At 48.2% G+C, this 22,947-nt stretch overlaps 1 protein-coding gene across 4 annotated transcripts in view; it reads left to right on the forward strand.

The window, feature by feature from the left end:
* The first annotated feature begins 328 nt into the window (after nt 1-328).
* Nucleotides 329-22,947, forward strand: part of GSPT1 (G1 to S phase transition 1) — a 151,499-nt gene continuing 128,880 nt past the window's right edge. For 2 of the 4 annotated variants that reach the window (XM_063934348.1, XM_063934349.1), the window contains exon 1: nt 329-779. In XM_063934348.1, coding sequence (XP_063790418.1) covers nt 587-779 — 193 coding nt within the window. In that variant the 5' untranslated portion in view covers nt 329-586. The remainder of the gene's footprint in view (nt 780-22,947) is intronic. The other 2 variants (XM_063934347.1, XM_063934346.1) reach the window with 2 other exon arrangements.

Consider the following 22,947-nt stretch of genomic DNA (forward strand, 5'->3'; position numbering starts at 1 on the left):
TTTAAACTCAGGCTGCACAGCCACTGTGTTAGGAGTTTATGATGCCATGCTACAATAATTAGAAAAACTAACACCAGTGGAAGAAACAAGTAGGCAGTGCCCATGAATGGAGCTTTTATAGCCTGTTCCTAGGTGGACATGTCACACCTCAGGAACCGTAGTCGTTGCACAGTCAGTCAGTACTTGCAGCGGGGGAAATAACTACATTTACCAGCAGCCCTCTCCGGCCGCATCAGGGAAGGAAAAAGAGCGGTCTTCCGTTTCTACGCGCGCTAAGGATTGTGGGGGTTGTAGTGTAGGGGGCGAGGCGCGCCCAATGTCAGGGAATGGAGCAGGTTGTGTGACGGAACTACCACCCTGCGCCATCTACGTCGCGTCCCGTGCGCCGGTTTACGTCAGTCACGTCGCGGCAACACACGAGGAGCCGTTCAGTGAGTGCTGAGTCGGGTTAGTGCCGCCGCCAGCGGGTTCAGCAGCCGGGTGTCCTGCCTCACAGCTGCCGCGTCCCATCACCCCTAGCGGGAAGCCCGTCCGCCTCCGCCCCGCGGTGTTCTCCGTCACTGCCGCCAGCAGCTACCCGGAAGCCATGGACCCCAGCGACACAGCCCCGGATTCCTGGGAGCAGGCGGACGTGGACGGCCCGGAGGCCCAACTCAACTCGTCCCTGGCCAAGCTCAACGTCAACGCCAAGCCGTTCGTCCCCAATGTCCACGCCGCGGAGTTCGTGCCTTCCTTCCTGATCCAGGGCGGCGAGTCAGCGGACGGGCTTGAGGAGGAGGGTAAAGAGCGGGGCAGAGGCTGGTGGAGGCCGGGGGGCTGGAAGATGGTTGGTGTGGGGGCTGTAACGATGAGGAGCCCGGGCCTGGAGCTCGCTGCCCCCGCTCTGGTCTCCTCACTGTGAGAGAGCTGCCTGCGGTGTGATGGGAGACAGACACCGTGATGGCTCCGGCCGGCTCTTCCCCACTCACCTGCGGCTTGGCTGTATTACAGTATGGGGTGTATCTCGGCGCTGGGGCAGCTGTCAGTGCTGCAGCCTCAGGCTGACATCACTGTGATGTGGATGGGTAAAATAGGTCATATTAACATCAGTGAGCATTTAAAGCAAAGTCTGATCGGGACTCTATCTCCCCCAGTGTAAAATGGGGGTGCTGGGCAATGTAGGGTACTGCGGCATGAAAACTCATTTATAATCGCTCTTTTAGTCATGGAAAGCAAAGTCACCGATTTTTAATGTCTGACGTGTGCTGCAGATTTACTCGCTATTATTGTAGGTGTCGCTTCCATCCGCACATCTGTGTATTTTGGAATGCAATATTTCAGTGATGTGTACTGTTAAGATGCACAAACATACAAAAACAGTTGCTGTTTTTTTCATCATCAGCTTGGTAAACTCCTTCAGTAGTCTCTTGCTGTTAATCTTTTATCTTTTCCAGATTACCTATGTCATAGGGATTTAACCGCTGACGTGACATTAAATGGCAGTGACTGTCTAATGGAGGGGTGTAGTATGTTATACCGGCGCTGGCATACCGACAGCTAGGTGAGCGCAAATGACCCCCTTGCGGTCTCGCTGCGCTCGCCACGCTGCGTGCACGGTGGTGCGTGCGTGCCACGCTATCCTCCATCCGGGGGGGTTGTGTACCCCCAAGAGGGAGAAAAGCTGTCTGGATTCTGGCGCCGGTATACTGGTCGTCGGAAGGCCGGCCGCCGGCAAACTGAAGACCACCCTAATGGAGTATAGTCCACTTACCCTGCTTGTGATGAATGAAAGTATTCTGCCCAGGCAGCCTTGCAAAATCCGCTGCAACACGCATGGTCACGGCACACATGCTAGTGGGTATGGGGCCATTGGAACAAATGGGCCTCATGCACCTACCATTCCAATGCATATGTTCTAGCCTGCTTGTACCAATGTTTAAGCATAAGTGTTTGATACCTTATGGATCAAGTTTTTAACAAAAAATTGGTACAAGCATGCCAGATTGTATGGCTACATATGTTATATCCCTTTCACATTGCTGATCAGCATGGGTCGTGGTGCAGTGTGAACAGGTAACTGGGTCGATGGGACCCATTTACATCATAGGAAAGCTGGTGCTGGGAGATAATCTCATCTTCAAGTGCCGACACTGAACACGTGACCAGTGACGCAGCTGACCTTGTCTAGCCCACAGAGAGTGGTCGCAGCCGTGTTGCTCCCGTGCTGGGGCATGTTCAAAATCCCAGTTGCGACCTGGCCTTGCAGTGTGAAAGGGGTATTAGTAATTTCTGAAGATAAATGTAAACATTTTTCTTTAACATAACATTTAGCAATATAATTAAGATTAATAATGTAGTGCTTGGTCTGAGTGAAATATATCAGTATTTAATGGAATATTATGAAAAGTAAGACTAATAAACACAATAAAACATATATAACATTGCCGAATACTCCCTGCTGGAAATCAGAAATGCAAAAAAAATCTATATACTGAAAAACAATTGTAACAATAAAAGAGCACATTTTTATACTGTTATGCATAAAGTTCATTGTTAATGTAAGGATGAATAGCACATCTAAAATAAGTGAGCAGGTGAATGTCTCAGTGATTTGAAAGAGTTTGGAACCATAAAGGGGGGTACACACTTAGCGAGGTGTGCCTAATTTCTAAGAAATCTGACTAGACTACTTAGAAACTAAGAAGTCATCGCTCCGTGTGTAGGGGGGCCAGCGACAGATGTGCCGCCCCGCGCGTTGCTATCGCCGGCTATATTTTTGGCAGCATGCATGTCAGATCGCTCACTTCACTGCTGGGTGAAGTGAGCGGTTTTGTTTATTTTTCCCCTTGCTCATCACACATCGCGTTGTGGGCTGAGCGATCTGTGCTAGATCACGTCTCTGGGAGAAATCTCTACGTGTGTACCCCCTTTAAGTGTGATGGTCACCATATGTATAGAGGGGTGTAGTACGGTATGCCGACGCTCAGGCTCCTGGCGACCAGCATACCGGCGCCGGGAGCCCGACCGCCGGCATACCGACAGCGTGGCGAGCGCAAAGGGGCCCCTTGCGGGCTCGCCACGCTGCGGGCACGCCACACTATTTTATTCTCCCTCCAGGGGGGTCGTGGACCCCCACGAGGGAGAATAGCTGTCGGTATGCCGGGTGTCGGGATTCCGGCGCCGGTATACTGTGCGCCGGGATCCCGACATTCGGCATACTGAAGACCAACCGTATAGAGGAGCATGCTCACTGTTCCTCTGCGTGTGTAGTTAATTGAGCAGATACCAAGGTGTGGCTGGTACAGATGTGTCATCATACATCTGGAGGTAAATTTACTAAAGGTTGATTTTGTTTGATTTAAATCTATCAACATCCATGTTGTGAATTCGTCTGGATACACAGTATAAGATTATCTGTCCAATATTTCTGGTTGGAACGAAAATCTGGTAATGTCTGGGAGCAAAGGATAATTAACCATTTGCTCCCAAAAGCCACTAAATACAAAAACGGTGGTTTGGATAAATTGGTTAAATCAAACGGATTTTACCAATTTGTCTGAATGACCATTTTTTGTCTGTCTTCCAGTGTTTGGGAGCAAATGGTCAATTGTCATTTGCTCTGAGACATTACCAGATTTTCGTTCCAACCAGAAAGATTAAACGGGTAATCTTACAGTGGGGTCGATTCAATTCGGCAATTTATGAATAGCGCCGGGAATTAGCTCGCGACTCTATTCAATTCAGCTCCAGTTAAGTCTGCGATGGCCCGTTCTCGCCGACTAAACAGGTTGAATTGTCGGGAGAACGGCCATTCTCCGACTTAACTCCCCGGCGCGAGGCTGATTCCCGACAGAATCAGCCTTGGGCCGGCCGCGAGGCAGCACTTTTGTCGGGTTTCTTCTCTCATCCCCCGAGGATGGGAGAAGAATTCCCGACAATTGCGGGTCACTAGCAGCTGAATTGAATAGCGTCGGGAGCTAATTCCCGGCGCTATTCATAAGTTGCCAAACTGAATCGACCCCAGTGTGTTATCTTCTAGAAGAATCTCTTATTTACTAGCAGATGATTTTTGAAATTGAAAAAGTGTCAAATTCTGTTAGTAAATGTGCGATTTAGACCTTGAAACACAACATTGATCTTGATCTTACTTTACCCCCAAGCCTCAATACGCTATGCGGCGTGAGAAGATTGTAACAAGGGATTCGCCTGGTCCTGTGTGACTCGACTTGTGCCAATTGTTTTTTTGCCTAAATTTGTATCGAATGCTGGGTACACGCTAGACTATATTCTGAACGATATGCCCGATTCCGACATTTTGGAACGATTTATAGTTCATAATGTCCAGTGTGTATGCAGTAGATCATCGACGATGCGGGCCCCTGCTGATAATCAAGGCATCCCCTGTCGTCTGTACTTGCAGATCAATTGGGGTGTCGTTGACAGTATGGACCCCCCCACCGTCCGCAGCATCAGCAAGTGTGTATGAACTTATTGATGCTGCCAGCCCACCAGGACCCGCCACGCACATCAAAGTAAAGGTTAATGCATTCAGCCACTTGCCTGGCATGGTTGCATGAGAAGTGACCACGCCAGGTTGGGCTTTACCTGTCTTGGTCGCATCTGATGCGATCAGTCAGGAAGACACTCTGGGTGTCTGTGGGATTATAATTTTCCTGCAGCTGCCAATCTCGGAGGAACATTCTGCACCTGTGGGTTCGCCCAAATTTGTCACAAACACTATGGCCAACAGTGACCGGGTAGACTGCGGCACCCACCCCTGGGGAAGCCAGCGCTGCAGCATAGGGGAACTGATAATCAGTTTCCCCTAACACACACACCGCTGTGCTCTACATGTAGATGAGGGGTAGTTATGTCTGTGAGAGCAGTGGAAAATGAATCAACATGACGTGCCGGGGGTGGGGTGGGTAGGAAGTGATTTTATAATGGGGACCTATGGACTTTGGGGGGTAGTTGTGGGGGAGGAGGGTACAAAACACCATTTGTGTGTATGTATATGTGTGTGTGTGTGTGTGTGTATATATATTTACACTTCAAACTCTCGTAATTAAAAAGGACAAGTTCTAAGTGATTTTTGGGAAATAGTTAAGTGGCTACAGCTGTACTTCCAGGTAGGTTATAAGAAAGAAGTCCAATCGCCCTACCCAATGCTGCTTCTCCAGGGCCTACCATTCATCCCTTTTTTTTTTTTTTTCCCCATCCCTTTTTTCCCCCTACATATCACAGTTGTGTGAATTTGTGAACATAGGCCCTCATTCCGAGTTGATTGCTCGCTAGCTGTGTTTTGCAGCCGTGCAAATGCATAGTTGCCGCCCACGGGGGAGTGTATTTTCGCTTTGCAAGTGTGCGTATGCCTTTGCAGTTGAGCTCTGCAAAAACATTTTGTGCAGTTTCTGAGTAGCTCTGGACTTGCTCAGCCCTTGCGATCACTTCAGTCTTTTTGGTGCCGGAATTGATGTCGGACACCCGCCCTGCAAACGCTTGGACATGCCTGCGTTTTTCCAAACACTCCCAGAAAACAGTCAGTTGACACCCATAAACGCTTAGTTAAATCCATTGCCCAGCAATAATCCGCTTTGTAACCGTACGACGCGCCTGTGCATTGCGGTGCATACGCAGTAGTGACCTGATAGCTGCGAAAAACGGCAGCGACTGATCAACTCGGAATGGCCCCCACAGATTAGCCATGTAGATAAAGCAAACCTGCACTTAATGAGCTTGTTGCGTTACATTTCCCTTCATGCTCGACGTCCCCCTTTAAAGAACTTGAAGAAGGTTTGACTTCCCATGGTGCCAAGATTGAGGGCCACCGCAAAACTATTTCAGCATACCATTTCTGGAACTTAAAAGAAGCTGATCAGTGGCAGTCCTGCTTTACATGTGAGATTAGTGCACTGGGGTAGAAGGGCAGAAAACATTCTGTCTACTGGTTTTTCTTTCTTCATATACATTTTTATGCATTGATGGATTTTTATCACTGCAGGTCATCATGTGACTGTCACATTTGTGACCTGGAATTTGTCTAGTCCTGTATGAGCCTGAATTGTTCTGAATAAATTATATGACGAAGTCTTATTTTGAGCTACAGACTGCTCACATTATAGTTATATGTATACTTTCATTTTTGGATGACCACTTTTTTGGAACTTAAAAGGTGCAGGTAGTGCATATTTTTTGTTAGTATTCTAGCTGACAAGGCGTGCTGGATGTTGTAAGATTGAAAGCAACTGATTGCTTTCTCATTTGTAGAGTGTCCTTTTTGTGGTGGTTCAACAGTGTAATTGCTACACTACCACCTAAAAAACATTTTTACTAAGGTGTCTTTGCCCTAGACCAGGGGTGGAACATTTAGCCCTCCAGCTGTGGAACTACACATCCCAGCATGCCCTGCTACAGTTTTGCTATTTGGCCATGCAAAAACTATTGCAAGGCATGTTGTGATGTGTAGTTCAACAGCTGGAGTGTTAAAGGTTCCCCATCTCTGCCCTAGACAGTACCCAGAGGGCAGACATTTTACTTGGGGCTTCACTATTCCTTAACCAGCCATGACTAAAGCCAAATAATAATCAGCAGTTAAGACTTGTGATTGGTCCCATTCACACCTCTCCTCTGCTACACTTAAGTGACTTGCTTGTTCAGTCCCATGAAAAATGTGTGCATGCAGCAGCCTCCTGCTTAGGGTGACGCCTTTGTAAAATATATTGTATATGTGGTAGTGCAGCATTAACTAATATGGGGATTATAATTGTTTTCTAATATTTTATAAAATGCTCTGTCTTATTAAAAAAATAAATGTCTTGATGCAATACTTGGAAGTATTTAGCACATTCTATTGGACAAAGCTTTTGTGAAAATATAGTGAATGTTTCTTAAGGATTTAGTAATAGCTTTGTATTCATAGTTTATTTCAGCTCTTGCGGTGTGACTGCTTCATTTTTGGATTTACGTTTTGAAAGGTCAGTCCTGTAAATCCCACTTACTGCGTATGGTGACAAGGCTTTGTACTCCCAGGAACATTGCCGCTAGAGGACCACTTCTCTCTCATTACATAGAAGAAACCTGTTATGTAATCTAGAGGTTGGTGGATATCTGAACTCTAGTGATACCACATACACTCGCTAGTATCAAATCATTAGTTTGCTTCATGCATATGTCAGCTGAATTATTGTTCATTTATGCCACTTGCGGAATGTCTTCTGTATTAATATTATTACTGCTACTTCCTGTTGTCTCTTACTGTCTTGGGTCCATGCAGTATCTCCGTGAGCCACAGGTGGATAAGAATCTGAATAAACCTAGGAGCCAGCATGATATTTATGGAAGTCCCCGTTAATTAGTGTCCACTCTAGGATTTTTCTGGGGATGGTGCTATTCACAGTTCAGAGGAGGGTACATTTTTCAATTTGAAGGGCAAATGGGTTGCGATGTATCACTACAGCTTTGTGGCGTACTGTGAGAACTATTGTGTAGCTATGTGATTTTCAAATATTTCTTGCTCAACCCCCCATCATTTTTCAGTGTCCATCAGACCTCCCCCCCGACCATTCTACATGCATCTTCGATGACAATGATCCATACATACGTTATACAGCACTCTCGGTGCCCCTATACCTTGCATCAGCCATTCCATCATTCCATGAAATATTCCATACAGGACACTAAAAAAAACTAGCTGTGTATCAAATGCATTTTTGACTCAGATTGACAAATTAAATTATAGCTCTTTCTCATAGGTTTGAATAAAAAAATAAATACCCAAGACTCTTAATACAAAGAGTTCATCTGAATTATCAAGTAGAAGCTTCCTTTGTGTCCTATATATGACATGGAATGGCCCAATTATACAATTATATCCATTCAAACTCAGCAGAACCCAATATTAACTGCATTATCAGTGATCATATTTTCTTCTGGCAATATTATTCCAGCATTACCACTATATTAGTTATAGTAACATTGACGCAGCACAGTGCTTGCATGTTCATTGTACCAGCGGTGGTCCTATATTGGAGAGACCAGACCGTTTAGTGCTTATGCAGGCACACATTACTGAGGTAGATTGTGAGAAATCTGAGGCCTTGCTGTGATTGCAAGGCTGAAGGGGGGAGTTAGTACAATAAGTCTTTAATCATGGCCATGTGTGGGCACCAGAAAGTTTTTTTTTTTTTTTTTTTTTTTTTTTTTTATGGTCATTCTGTCCCTGCCAAGGCCGGGATACGGTCATTAGGTCGACACCACTTGGGTCAACCAATATTGGTCGACAGGGTCACTAGGTCGACATGAGTTTTTTTTTTTTAATCCATTTTTTTAACTTTCATACTTCACGATCCACATGGACTACAATTGGGAACGGTAACCTGTGCCGAGCGCAGCGGTAACGGAGTGAGGCACTTTGCCTGAAGAATGGTGAGCCATGCGAGGGGACACTGTGCACTAATTGGGGTTCCCCGTCACTTTGCAAAGAAAACAACACAGAAAAAAATAAAACTCGTATCGACCTAGTGACCATGTTGACCTAATGCATGTCGACCACTAGTGGTGGACCTAATGACTGTCGACCCAACGACCCATACCCCCCAGGTCTGCACATGCAAAGTACAGTCATCCTCACACTACAGGAGCCTCTGTATGAGACATGTCAAACTCATGGCCCTCCAGCTGTTGTTAAACTACATGTTTGACATGCCTGCTCTATATGGTAGCTGGGATGGAGAAAAGTATGTAACATACGTCATAGTGGTCCCCTGACGCTATAATGCAGGGTTCCTTGGTCTCTGTGCGCTTCCGCTGCATGTGGGGTATTTCAGTATCTGGGTGTAGTCAGTGTGTGCGGAAGCGCTCACACTGGCAACACAAGGCGGCAGAACCAGCACTAAGTGGGGAAGGGCGGTCACTGGTAACGTACATCTTCCAGAGGGCATGGTAGGGAGGATATGTTGCATATGATCTGTCTGAAGGCTGCCTAAACCCAGGCGGTGCTGTCTGGGGTAGCCTGCATCACGTTGGTTCCCGTGTGGATGCACAGCTTGCCATCCCTAAACCTGACCTGTTCCTCACTGTCGTCTCCTTTGCTATATGGGAGGTGGGAAGGGCATTGTTTGCCTCCATGTCAAGGCATATTTTATCATTATTAAATGATGCAGGCGCAGCGCCCCACAAAAAAAGCCTAGTGTGAATACTGTATCATAGTTTCTCCAACTCGATCCTCAGGATCCCAAATAGCTCATGTTTTCATGGTATCCTCACAATTACATGTGGAATAATTGGCTCCACTCGTGGATCTTTTAAAACTTAAGTGAGTAATTAATTTACCTGTGCAACTGCTAGGTAACCTGGAAAATGTGAAGTATTTGGGGTTCTGGCACCCAAACTGACTATTCTTTGTAAATTGCATCTAGTTGGGAAATTAATTGGGTGACAATAGTTTGATATGAATATTTAATTTGTATTATTGGTTTAAAATATCTGTATGACCTTTATGCAGAAAATAAGTTCATATAATAACCTGGATACTCCTTACTCTGCCCACAGAAAAACAATCCCATTTCCCTCTTATGTGCTCACAATTCAAGCTTATGTATCTTGTTTTTGTTGGGCCTTTGTGGTGCCAGTAGGTGGCGCTATAGTCAGCGTTACAATATTCCTGCCTTTCTCTGCTTTTCTGAAAGGGAAGTGAGCCCTGTTTACTGCTACTCTTTGCAATAAATCAATTTGGAAGGATGAGGTGTTTAACTACAGGCCTGCTTCTGCAGGGAAGCCTCTCCATCTTACTGCATGGCCAACACTGGTGAAACGGTCAGTGCTAAGAGTAGTCAGACAAGGGCTAGAATGTTGTAAACAGCACCCTAATTCTGGGCGTGCAGACTTTATTTTTTTACCTGCTTTAAGTACGATCAACATTTTGAATAGAAATAGCAAAACTGCAACTGCTATCCATATCATGCTAGGGGCCATCCAGCATGCTATGGGCAGCAAGCGATGTGATCGCAATTCAATTGCAGTCACATCACTGAATAAGGGAAGGCAGTCGGGATGCCGCCATTTCTGTCGCAGGATGACGTCACGTGGCCCATCCAAAAATGGGCTGTACCCGCCCCGGTCTCCACTGTGCCCCCCTCCAGCAACGCCGCATTACCGCCCCACGAATACCTCTGACAGTCAATCAGGCAAAGGTGTTTGCTTCACTGAGATGCGATGGCATCTACACAGCCCGTTCACACACAGAGTGGCCACTGCGCCTGGACCCAGGGAAATGCAATCTGATTGCAGCAGTGTCTGCTGCTGAATAAGGCCCCGTATACAGATTTGTTCTCCAACACTATTGCCGCATTCGGCTGAACAGCCCTTCCTGGTGCACCAGGTCTTCTTATTTGGTGTGTGGCTAGCGTTTTTTACGTCTGAATTAGCATCCTGGTTGCAATGCAAAAATTACTTCACATGACAGCACTGATTAATTTGATATGTAACATTTTGTATTTGTGTTTTGAGTCTGAATCTGTACTTTTCACACTAAGGTTGCACACAGATATAAGTGTTACATATCAAATTAATCTGTGAAGTCTCAGAAGAGGTTTTATTGCTTTCTGACTAATGCTAGCCATACATAAGGATGATATCTTTCCAACCAGCCAACTAGTTGGCTGGTTGGTAAGATAATCTGGCAGTGTGTGGGAGGGAACGATTATCAGCCGTTTGCTCCCACACGCTGAAACTGCCAGAAACTGTTGGTCCAACTAGTTGGGAAAATCAAACTTGTTTAATTTTCCCAATTAATCATTCAGGTGTAGGGGGAACTTCACCCTCATCTGAACGATAAGTAGGCGGACACTGGCCAGCAGTGTCCACCTACTTCTGTCACCATCACTGCCCGAGATCCCCGTTAGCAGCACTGAAGAGCGAAAGCCGGGAGGAGGTTCAGGGGCAGCCACGGCAGTCCATCATTGTTGCCGGACTGCCCCTGTCACTCTGGCACCTCCAGCAGCGGTGGAGTGGGAGGAAGTGCAGAGGCAGCTGCGGCAGTCCAGCACTGTTGCCGGGCTGCCTCTGCCACCCCTGGGATGCATATCAGCGGCATCGGTGGTGCTGAAGCCGGGAGGAGTACCAGGGGAAAATGTGTCCGTCTATCGCTGCCCCTATCACCCTGACGGCATCGGTGAAGCGGGAACCGGGAGGTTTCAGGCAGCAGATGGTGCCTGTAATGGCAGGTGAAAGGTACCTGCGGTGCCAGTATCTGGAGCAGTCTGAGTTTGGATGCAACGGCCGATGGTAGCATGCTGCTGTACGGGGGGTAGTACCTGGGTGCCCCCCTGCCAGGTACATGGTGCCGTGCTGCGGTGGGGTATACTGGAAAATGGAGCAGGGCGAGGCCAGCGCTGCTTTCCCGGTCTGCTAAGGCTGCTCTCCCTGGTACGTCAGGTAGTAGCGCTGGGGCTGTCTAGGTGCAGGCCCCTGGGGTACTTTTGCTGCTGCTGTTCTTGCTGGCCTCAGTGCTGACCCACGCTGAAGTCCAAGGCTACGGTTCGCGGCATCCCCCGCACTCCTCCATCCCTATCTGTAAGTGGCGGCAGTGCTGATCAGTAGTGTCCCCTGGCCTACTAGCACATCACCTGCGAACACCTGGCACCCCCTCACTCCCATGCGAGCATCACCCAGTGGAGCATTTTCAGTGTCCTTTGCCCGCACCCTCCTTGCGGATGACTAGGGGCAGCAGTCCATCACTGCTGCTGGGCTGCCCCTGTCAGCTGGCATTGAGCCCCCCATTATGTCCACCATTGCACCTAGCTGGCATGCCCCCCCCCCCCCCCCTTCCCCCTCCTGCAATCACCAGCACCTTTTGGCAAATTTTTGCATCCTACCCCCAAATGATCGCTTGGCACACCTACACCTGCAATCGCCACCACTGCCAGTCCATTGGTGCCGGGGCTCCCGTCAGCCCAGTATCCCTTGTAGCTAAAATGACAGCAGGGAATGGAACATGCAAAATTGACCTGTAGCAGTGGGTCCACCTGATTGTCTTTCTGTGTTTTTATTGAAATAACTAAAAGACCTCCAACCTCTACCTGGCGTAAGGGGCTGTACTTGGCGTAATGCGTGTAAGGCAGTGGTTTCCAAACTTTTTGGAATATCTGTGCCCTAGAGTATCAGAATTTTTCTCACGGCACCCCTAGGCCAAAAGTTTCTTATTGAGAAATGTCATCCTTAGGGTTAGTTATGTGATGAGGGACAAGATCTGCTTCCATTTGTCCACCTGTTTTATGATTGGCAGCCACTAACACTAGTTTTGCCTATTACATTGCCAGTAGTTTGAATCGGTCCTGGACCACCAACCTAAGCCGCTCCTGCAAGTGTCCCGAAGCACCCCAGGGTGATGGTTGGAAGTTTGGAGTGTTGGAGAAAAGTTGGTCTGATGTATGGCTAGCATATGACTCTTTGCACAGCTTTGACGCACAGTACCTTGCAGGGCATTTGCATCAGCTTCTCACGCTGCATGGCATACTGAGGCTAGATGTATGAGGACACATCTGTAATGCTGAAAACGCTGTTTACATATTGGAGCCTGGAAATGGTTTGACCAATGTGTTCAAATCTCATTTAATCTACACTTAATTGGGAGGTAACAGTAGCCATGGGGAGTGTTTCCCTATGATGGTCACCTGCTTGCTCACATTGTATTTTAGGAAATAGAATTTAATATGCTTAAATATAACTTGCTGTCTTGTTTTCATTATGTGTTAGTGTTAACAAGCCAGAGCTTGCCATATTCAGCAGTTTGCTTAGTAATTGCAGTGTAGCTGTTATCTTGGTCAGACTACTGTGTTATGTGAGCACAGCCCAGATAATGCACACACCCACATAGTAAAATCTGATTATCTACAGGCATCTGGAAAGTATTCACAGCGCTTCACTTTCTCTAACGTCCTAAGTGGATGCTGGGGACTCCGTCAGGACCATGGGGAATAGCGGCTCCGCAGGAGACAGGGCACAAAAATAAAGCTTTAGGATTAGGTGGTGTACTGGCTCCTCCCCCTATGACCCTCCTCCAAGCCTCAGTTAGGTTTTTGTGCCCGTCCGAGCAGGGTGCAATCTAGGTGGCTCTCCTAAAGAGCTGCTTAGAAAAAGTTTTTAGGTTTTTTATTTTCAGTGAGTCCTGCTGGCAACAGGCTCACTGCATCGAGGGACTTAGGGGAGAGAATTTCAACTCACCTGCGTGCAGGATGGATTGGATTCTTAGGCTACTGGACACCATTAGCTCCAGAGGGAGTCGGAACACAGGTCTCACCCTGGGGTTCGTCCCGGAGCCGCGCCGCCGACCCCCCTTACAGATGCTGAAGATTGAAGGTCCGGAAACAGGCGGCAGAAGGCTCTTCAGTCTTCATGAAGGTAGCGCACAGCACTGCAGCTGTGCGCCATTGTTGTCACACACTTCACACCAAACGGTCACGGAGGGTGCAGGGCGCTGCTGGGGGCGCCCTGGGCAGCAATATTTAATACCTTTATGGCAAAAGAATACATCACATATAGCCATTGAGGTTATATGTATGTATTTAACCCATGCCAGATATCTAAAACTCCGGGAGAAAAGCCTGCCGAAATAGGGGGCGGGGCTTATTCTCCTCAGCACACAGCGCCATTTTCCTGCTCAGCTCCGCTGTGAGGAAGGCTCCCAGGACTCTCCCCTGCACTGCACTACAGAAACAGGGTAAAACAGAGAGGGGGGGGCATTTTTTGGCGATATTTTGATATATTTAAGCTGCTATAAGGAACAACACTTATATAAGTTTGTTCCCATATATATTATAGCGCTTGGGTGTGTGCTGGCAAACTCTCCCTCTGTCTCCCCAAAGGGCTAGTGGGGTCCTGTCTTCGATAAGAGCATTCCCTGTGTGTCTGCTGTGTGTCGGTACGTGTGTGTCGACATGTATGAGGACGATGTTGGTGTGGAGGCAGAGCAATTGCCGATAATGGTGATGTCACCCCCAGGGAGTCGACACCGGAATGGATGGCTTTGTTTATGGAATTACGTGATAATGTCAGCACATTACAAAAATCAGTTGACGACATGAGACGGCCGGCAAACCAGTTAGTACCTGCCCAGGCGTCTCAGACACCGTCAAGGGCTGTAAAGCGCCCTTTACCTCAGTCGGTCGACACAGACACAGACACTGAATCTAGTGTCGACGGTGATGAAACAAACGTATTTTCAAGTAGGGCCACACGTTATATGATCACGGCAATGAAGGAGGCTTTGCATATCTCCGATACTGCAAGTACCACAAAAAGGGGTATTATGTGGGGGGTGAAAAAACTACCTGTAGTTTTTCCTGAATCAGAGGAATTAAATGATGTATGTGATGAAGCGTGGGTTAACCCAGATAGAAAAGTGCTAATTTCAAAAAAGTTATTAGCATTATACCCTTTCCCGCCAGAGGTTAGGGCGCGCTGGGAAACACCCCCTAGGGTGGATAAGGCGCTCACACGCTTATCAAAACAAGTGGCGTTACCGTCTCCTGATACGGCCGCCCTCAGGGATCCAGCTGATAGGAGACTGGAAACTACCCTAAAAAGTATATACACACATACTGGTGTTATACTGCGACCAGCCATCGCCTCAGCCTGGATGTGCAGTGCTGGGGTCGTCTGGCTGGATTCCCTGACTGAAAATATTGATACCCTGGATAGGGACAGTATTTTATTGACTATAGAGCAATTAAAGGATGCTCTCCTTTATATGCGAGATGCTCAGAGAGATATTTGCACTCTGGCATCGAGAGTAAATGCGATGTCCATATCTGCCAGAAGGAGTTTATGGACACGACAGTGGTCAGGTGATGCGGATTCCAAACGACATATGGAAATATTGCCGTATAAAGGGGAGGAATTATTTGGCATCGGTCTATCGGATCTGGTGGCCACGGCAACTGCCGGAAAATCCACCTTTTTACCTCAGACCCCCTCCCAACAGAAAAAGACACCGTCTTTTCAGCCGCAGTCCTTTCGGTCCTATAAGAACAAGCGGACAAAAGGACAGTCATATCTGCCTCGGGGCAGAGGAAGCGGTAAGAGAGGGCAGCAAGCAGCCCCTGCCCAGGACAGAAGCCCTCCCAGGGTTCTGCAAAGCCCTCAGCATGACGCTGGGGCCTTACAAGCGGACTCAGGAGCGGTGGGGGGTCGACTCAAGAATTTCAGCGCACAGTGGGCTTGCTCACAGGTGGACCCCTGGATTCTGCAGGTAGTATCTCAGGGTTACAGGTTGGAATTCGAGAAGTCTCCCCCTCGCCGGTTCCTAAAGTCTGCTTTGCCAACGTCTCCCTCAGACAGGGCGACGGTATTGGAAGCCATTCACAAGCTGTTTTCTCAGCAGGTGATAGTCAAGGTACCCCTCCTACAACAGGGAAAGGGGTATTACTCCACGCTATTTGTGGTACCGAAGCCGGACGGCTCGGTAAGACCTATTCTAAATCTGAAATCTTTGAACCTGTACATACAAAAATTCAAGTTCAAGATGGAATCACTCAGAGCAGTGATAGCGAATCTGGAAGAAGGGGACTTTATGGTGTCCCTGGACATAAAGGATGCTTACCTGCATGTCCCAATTTGCCCTTCACATCAAGGGTACCTCAGGTTCGTTGTGCAAAACTGTCATTATCAGTTTCAGACGCTGCCGTTTGGATTGTCCACGGCACCTCGGGTCTTTACCAAGGTAATGGCCGAAATGATGATTCTTCTGCAAAGAAGAGGCGTATTAATTATCCCTTACTTGGACGATCTCCTGATAAGGGCAAGGTCCAGAGAACAGCTGGAGGACGGAGTAGCACTAACCCAACTAGTGCTGCAACAACACGGGTGGATTCTGAATTTTCCAAAATCTCAGTTGACCCCGACGACACGTCTGCTGTTCCTGGGAATGATTCTGGACACAGTTCAGAAAAAGGTGTTTCTTCTGGAGGAGAAAGCCAGGGAGTTATCCGAACTTGTCAGGAACCTCCTAAAACCAGGGAAAGTGTCTGTGCATCAATGCACAAGAGTCCTGGGAAAGATGGTGGCTTCTTACGAAGCGATTCCATTCGGCAGATTCCACGCACGAACTTTTCAGTGGGATCTGCTGGACAAATGGTCCGGATCACATCTGCAGATGCATCAGCGGATAACCTTATCGCCACGGACAAGGGTGTCTCTTCTGTGGTGGTTGCAGAGTGCTCATCTGTTAGAGGGCCGCAGATTCGGCATACAGGACTGGGTCCTGGTGACCACGGATGCCAGTCTGAGAGGCTGGGGAGCGGTCACACAGGGAAGAAACTTCCAGGGAGTATGGTCAAGCCTGGAGATGTCTCTTCACATAAATATACTGGAGCTAAGAGCGATTTACAATGCTCTAAGTCTGGCAAAACCCCTGCTTCAGGGTCAGCCGGTGTTGATCCAGTCGGACAACATCACGGCAGTCGCCCACGTAAACAGACAGGGCGGCACAAGAAGCAGGACAGCAATGGCAGAAGCTGCAAGGATTCTTCGCTGGGCGGAAGATCATGTGATAGCACTGTCAGCATGATTCATTCCGGGAGTGGACAACTGGGAAGCAGACTTCCTCAGCAGATACGATCTACACCCGGGAGAGTGGGGACTTCATCCAGAAGTCTTCCATATGATTGTGAACCGTTGGGAAAAACCAATGGTGGATATGATGGCGTCCCGCCTCAACAAGAAACTGGACAGGTATTGCGCCAGGTCAAGAGACCCTCAGGCAATAGCTGTGGACGCTCTGGTAACACCGTGGGTGTTCCAGTCAGTGTATGTGTTCCCTCCTCTGCCTCTCATACCAAAAGTACTGAGAATTATACGGCAAAAAGGAGTAAGAACGATACTAGTGGCTCCGGATTGGCCAAGAAGAACTTGGTACCCGGAACTTCAAGAGATGCTCACGGAGGATCCGTGGCCTCTACCTCTAAGACGGGACCTGCTTCAGCAGGGACCGTGTCTATTCCAAGACTTACCGCGGCTGCGTTTGACGGCATGGCGGTTGAACGCCGAATTCTAAGGGAAAAAGGCATTCCGGAAGAGGTCATTCCTACACTGGTAAAAGCCAGGAAGGAGGTGACTGCACAACATTATCACCGCATTTTGAGAAAATATGTTGCGTGGTGTGAGGCCAGGAAGGCCCCCACGGAGGAATTTCAACTGGGTCGATTCCTACATTCCCCGCAAACAGGATTGTCTATGGGCCTCAAATTGGGGTCCATTAAGGTTCAAATTTCGGCCCTGTCGATTTTCTTCCAGAAAGAATTGGCTTCAGTTCCTGAAGTCCAGACTTTTGTAAAAGGAGTACTACATATACAGCCCCCGGTTGTGCCCCCAGTGGCACCGTGGGATCTTAATGTAGTCTTGGATTTTCTCAAATCCCATTGGTTTGAGCCGCTCAAATCGGTGGAGTTGAAGTATCTTACATGGAAAGTAACCATGCTACTGGCCCTGGCTTCAGCCAGGAGAGTATCAGAATTGGCGGCTTTATCATATAAGAGCCCATATCTGATTTTCCATACGGACAGGGCAGAACTGCGGACGCGTCCTCATTTTCTGCCTAAGGTGGTGTCAGCGTTTCACCTGAACCAGCCTATTGTGGTGCCTGCGGCTACTAACGATTTGGAGGATTCCAAGTTGTTGGACGTGGTCCGGGCATTGAAAATATATATTTCTAGAACAGCGGGAGTCAGAAAGTCTGACTCACTGTTTATATTGTATGCACCCAACAAGATGGGTGCTCCTGCTTCTAAGCAGACGATTGCTCGTTGGATTTGTAGCACAATTCAACTTGCACATTCTGTGGCAGGCTTGCCACAACCTAAATCTGTCAAGGCCCATTCCACAAGGAAAGTGGGCTCATCCTGGGCGGCTGCCCGGGGGGTCTCGGCATTACAACTCTGCCGAGCTGCTACTTGGTCAGGGGCAAACACGTTTGCAAAATTCTACACATTTGATACCCTGGCTGAGGAGGACCTTGAGTTCTCTCATTCGGTGCTGCAGAGTCATCCGCACTCTCCCGCCCGTTTGGGAGCTTTGGTATAATCCCCATGGTCCTGACGGAGTCCCCAGCATCCACTTAGGACGTTAGAGAAAATAAGAATTTACTTACCGATAATTCTATTTCTCGTAGTCCGTAGTGGATGCTGGGCGCCCATCCCAAGTGCGGATTGTCTGCAATACTTGTACATAGTTATTGTTACAAACAAATTCGGGTTGTTATTGTTGTGAGCCGTCTGTTCAGAGGCTCCTACGTTTGTCATACTGTTAACTGGGTTCAGATCACAAGTTATACGGTGTGATTGGTGTGGCTGGTATGAGTCTTACCCGGGATTCAATATCCTTCCTTATTGTGTACGCTCGTCCGGGCACAGTATCCTAACTGAGGCTTGGAGGAGGGTCATAGGGGGAGGAGCCAGTACACACCACCTAATCCTAAAGCTTTATTTCTCTATCGTCCTAGTGGATGCTGGGGTTCCTGAAAGGACCATGGGGAATAGCGGCTCCGCAGGAGACAGGGCACAAAAAGTAAAGCTTTAGGATCAGGTGGTGTGCACTGGCTCCTCCCCCTATGACCCTCCTCCAAGCCTCAGTTAGATTTTTGTGCCCGGCCGAGAAGGGTGCAATCTAGGTGGCTCTCCTAAAGAGCTGCTTAGAAAAGTTTAGCTTAGGTTTTTTATTTTACAGTGAGTCCTGCTGGCAACAGGATCACTGCAACGAGGGACTTAGGGGAGAAGAAGTGAACTCACCTGCGTGCAGGATGGATTGGCTTCTTTGGCTACTGGACATTAGCTCCAGAGGGACGATCACAGGTACAGCCTGGATGGTCACCGGAGCCTCGCCGCCGGCCCCCTTGCAGATGCTGAAACAAGAAGAAGGTCCAGAATCGGCGGCATGAAGACTCCTCAGTCTTCTTAAGGTAGCGCACAGCACTGCAGCTGTGCGCCATTTCCTCTCAGCACACTTCACACGGCAGTCACTGAGGGTGCAGGGCGCTGGGAGGGGGGCGCCCTGGGAGGCAATGAAAACCTATTTTTGGCTAAAAATACCTCACATATAGCCTCCGGGGGCTATATGGAGATATTTAACCCCTGCCAGAATCCGTTAAGAGCGGGAGACGAGGCCGCCGAAAAAGGGGCGGGGCCTATCTCCTCAGCACACAGCGCCATTTTCCCTCACAGAAAGGCTGGAGGGAAGGCTCCCAGGCTCTCCCCTGCACTGCACTACAGAAACAGGGTTAAAACAGAGAGAGGGGGCACTAATTTGGCGTTAGAAATATATAAAAAAGATGCTATAAGGGAAAACACTTATATAAGGTTGTCCCTATATAATTATAGCGTTTTTGGTGTGTGCTGGCAAACTCTCCCTCTGTCTCTCCAAAGGGCTAGTGGGTCCTGTCCTCTATCAGAGCATTCCCTGTGTGTGTGCTGTGTGTCGGTACGTGTGTGTCGACATGTATGAGGACGATGTTGGTGAGGAGGCGGAGCAATTGCCTGTAATGGTGATGTCACTCTCTAGGGAGTCGACACCGGAATGGATGGCTTATTTAGGGAATTACGTGATAATGTCAACACGCGCCAAGGTCGGTTGACGACATGAGACGGCCGACAAACAATTAGTACCGGTCCAGACGTCTCAAAAACACCGTCAGGGGTTTTAAAACGCCCGTTTACTTTAGTCGGTCGACACAGACACAGACAGGGACACTGAATCCAGTGTCGACGGTGAATAAACAAACGTATTCCTTATTAGGGCCACACGTTAAGGGCAATGAAGGAGGTGTTACATATTTCTGATACTACAAGTACCACAAAAGAGGGTATTATGTGGGATGTGAAAAAACTACCGTAGTTTTTCCTGAATCAGATAAATTAAATGAAGTGTGTGATGATGCGTGGGTTCCCCCCGATAGAAAATATGGGCGGTATACCCTTTCCCGCCAGAAGTTAGGGCGCGTTGGGAAACACCCCTTAGGGTGGATAAGGCGCTCACACGCTTATCAGAACAAGTGGCGGTACCGTCTATAGATAGGGCCGTCCTCAAGGAGCCAGCTGACAGGAGGCTGGAAAATATCATAAAAAGTATATACACACATACTGGTGTTATACTGCGACCAGCGATCGCCTCAGCCTGGATGTGCAGAGCTGGGGTGGCTTGGTCGGATTCCCTGACTAAAAATATTGATACCCTTGACAGGGACAGTATTTTATTGACTATAGAGCATTTAAGGATGCATTTCTATATATGCGAGATGCACAGAGGGATAATTGCACTCTGGCATCAAGAGTAAGTGCGATGTCCATATCTGCCAGAAGATGTTTATGGACACGACAGTGGTCAGGTGATGCAGATTCCAAACGGCACAAAGGTGTATTGCCGTATAAAGGAAGAGGAGTTATTTGGGGTCGGTCCATCGGACCTGGTGGCCACGGCAACTGCTGGAAAATCCACCGTTTTTACCCTAAGTCACATCTCTGCAGAAAAAGACACCGTCTTTTCAGCTTCAGTCCTTTCGTCCCTATAAGAGTCATATCTGCCCAGGGATAGAGGAAAGGGAAGAAGACTGCAGCAGGCAGCCCATTCCCAGGAACAGAAGCGTTCCACCGCTTCTGACAAGCTCTCAGCATGACGCTGAGACCGTACAGGACCCCTGGATCCTACAAGTAGTATCCCAGGGGTACAGATTGGAATGTCGAGACGTTTCCCCTGCGCAGGCTCCTGAAGTCTGCTTTACCAAGGTCTCCCTCCGACAAGGAGGCAGTATGGGAAACAATTCACGAGCTGTATTCCCAGCAGGTGATAATTAAATTACCCCTCCTACAACAAGAAAAGGGGTATTATTCCACACTATATTGTGGTACTGAAGCCAGAAGGCTAGGTGAGACCTATTCTAAATCTAAAAATTTTTTTGAACACTTACAAAGGTTCGAATCAAGATGGAGTCACTCAGAGCAGTGATAACGAACCGGGAAGAAGGGGACTATATGGTGTCCCGAGACATCAGGGATGCTTACCTCCATGTCCCAAATTTGCCCTTATCACTAAGGGTACCTCAGGTTCGTGGTACAGAACTGTCACTATCAGTTTCAGACGCTGCCGTTTGGATTGTCCACGGCACCCCGGGTCTTTACCAAGGTAATGGCTGAAATGATGGTTCTTCTTCGAAGAAAAGGCGTCTTAATTATCCCTTACTTGGACGATCTCCTGATAAGGGCAAAGTCCAGGGAACAGTTGGAGGTCGGAGTAGCACTATCTCGGATACTGTTACAACAGCAGGGGTGGATTCTAAATATTCCAAAATCGCAGCTGATCCCGACAACAAGTCTCCTGTGCTTAGGGATGATTCTGGACACAGTCCAGAAAAAGGTGTTTCTCCCGGAAGAGAAAGCCAGGGAGTTATCCGAGCTAGTCAGGAACCTCCTAAAATCAGTGCATCATTGCACAAGGGCCATGGTAAAAAAATGGTGACTTCCTTCGAAGCAATTCCAGTCGGCAGATTTCATGCAAGAACTTTTCAGTGGGATCTGCTGGACAAATGGTCCGGATCGCATCTTCAGATGCATCAGCGGATAACCCTATATCCAAGGACAAGGGTGTCTCTCCTGTGGTGGTTACAGAGTGCTCATCTTCTAGAGGGCCGCAGATTCGGCATTCAGTTTTGGATGTTGGTGACCACGGAGGCCAGCCCGAGAGGCTGGGGAGCAGTCACACAAGGAAAAAATTTCCAGGGAGTGTGATCAAGTCTGGAGATTTTTCTCCACATAAATATACTGGAGCTAAGGGCAATTTACAATGCTCTAAGCTTAGCAAGACCTCTGCTTCAAGGTCAGCCGGTATTGATCCAGTGGGATAAAACATCACGGCAGTCGCCCACGTAAATAGACAGGGCGGCACAAGAAGCAGGAGGGCAGTGGCAAAAACTGCAAGGACTTTTCGCTGGGCGGAAAATCATGTGATAGCACTGTCAGCAGTGTTTCATTCCGGGAATGGAAACTGGGAAGCAGACTTCCTCAGTAGGCACGACCTCCACCCGGCAGAGTGGGAACTTCATGGGGAAGTTTTCCACATGATTGTAAACCGTTGGGAATTACCAAAGGTGGACATGATGGCGTCCCGTCTGAACAAAAAACGGGACAGGTATTGCGCCAGGTTAAGAGACCCTCAGGCAATAGCTGTGGACGTTCTGGTAACACCGTGGGTGTACCAGTCGGTGTATGTGTTCCATCCTCTGCTTTTCATACCTAAGGTACTGAGAATTATAAGACGTAGAGGAGTAAGAACTATACTCATGGCTCCGGATTGGCCAAGAAGGACTTGGTACCCAGAACTTCAAGAGATGCTCACAGAGGACTTATGGCCTCTGCCGCTAAGAAGGGACTTGTTTCAGCAAGTACCATGTCTGTTCCAAGACTTACCGCGGCTGCGTTTGACGGCATGGCGGTGGAACGCCGGATCCTAAGGGAAAAGGCATTCAGGAAGAGGTCATTCCTACCCTGGTCAAAGCCAGAAAGGAGGTGACCGCACAACATTATCACCACATGTGGCGAAAATATGTTGCGTGGTGTGAGGCCAGGAAGGCCCCACGAAGAAATTTCAACTCGGTCGATTCCTGCATTTCCTGCAAACAGGAGTGTCTATGGGCCTCAAATTGGGGTCCATTAAGGTTCAAATTTCGGCCCTGTCGATTTTTCTTCCAGAAAGAATTGGCTTCAGTTCCTGAAGTCCAGAAGTTTGTCAAGGGAGTATTGCATATACAACCCCCTTTTGTGCCTCCAGTGGCACTGTGGGATCTCAACGTAGTTCTGGGATTCCTCAAAACACATTGGTTTAAAACCAGTCAAATCTGTGGATTTGAAGCATCTCACATGAAAAGTGAACATGCTCTTGGACCTGGCCTGGACCAGGCGAGTGTCAAATTGGTGGTTTTTTTCTCAAAAA

The sequence above is a fragment of the Pseudophryne corroboree genome, chromosome 7 (assembly GCF_028390025.1).
Source record: "Pseudophryne corroboree isolate aPseCor3 chromosome 7, aPseCor3.hap2, whole genome shotgun sequence".
NCBI lineage: Eukaryota > Metazoa > Chordata > Amphibia > Anura > Myobatrachidae > Pseudophryne > Pseudophryne corroboree.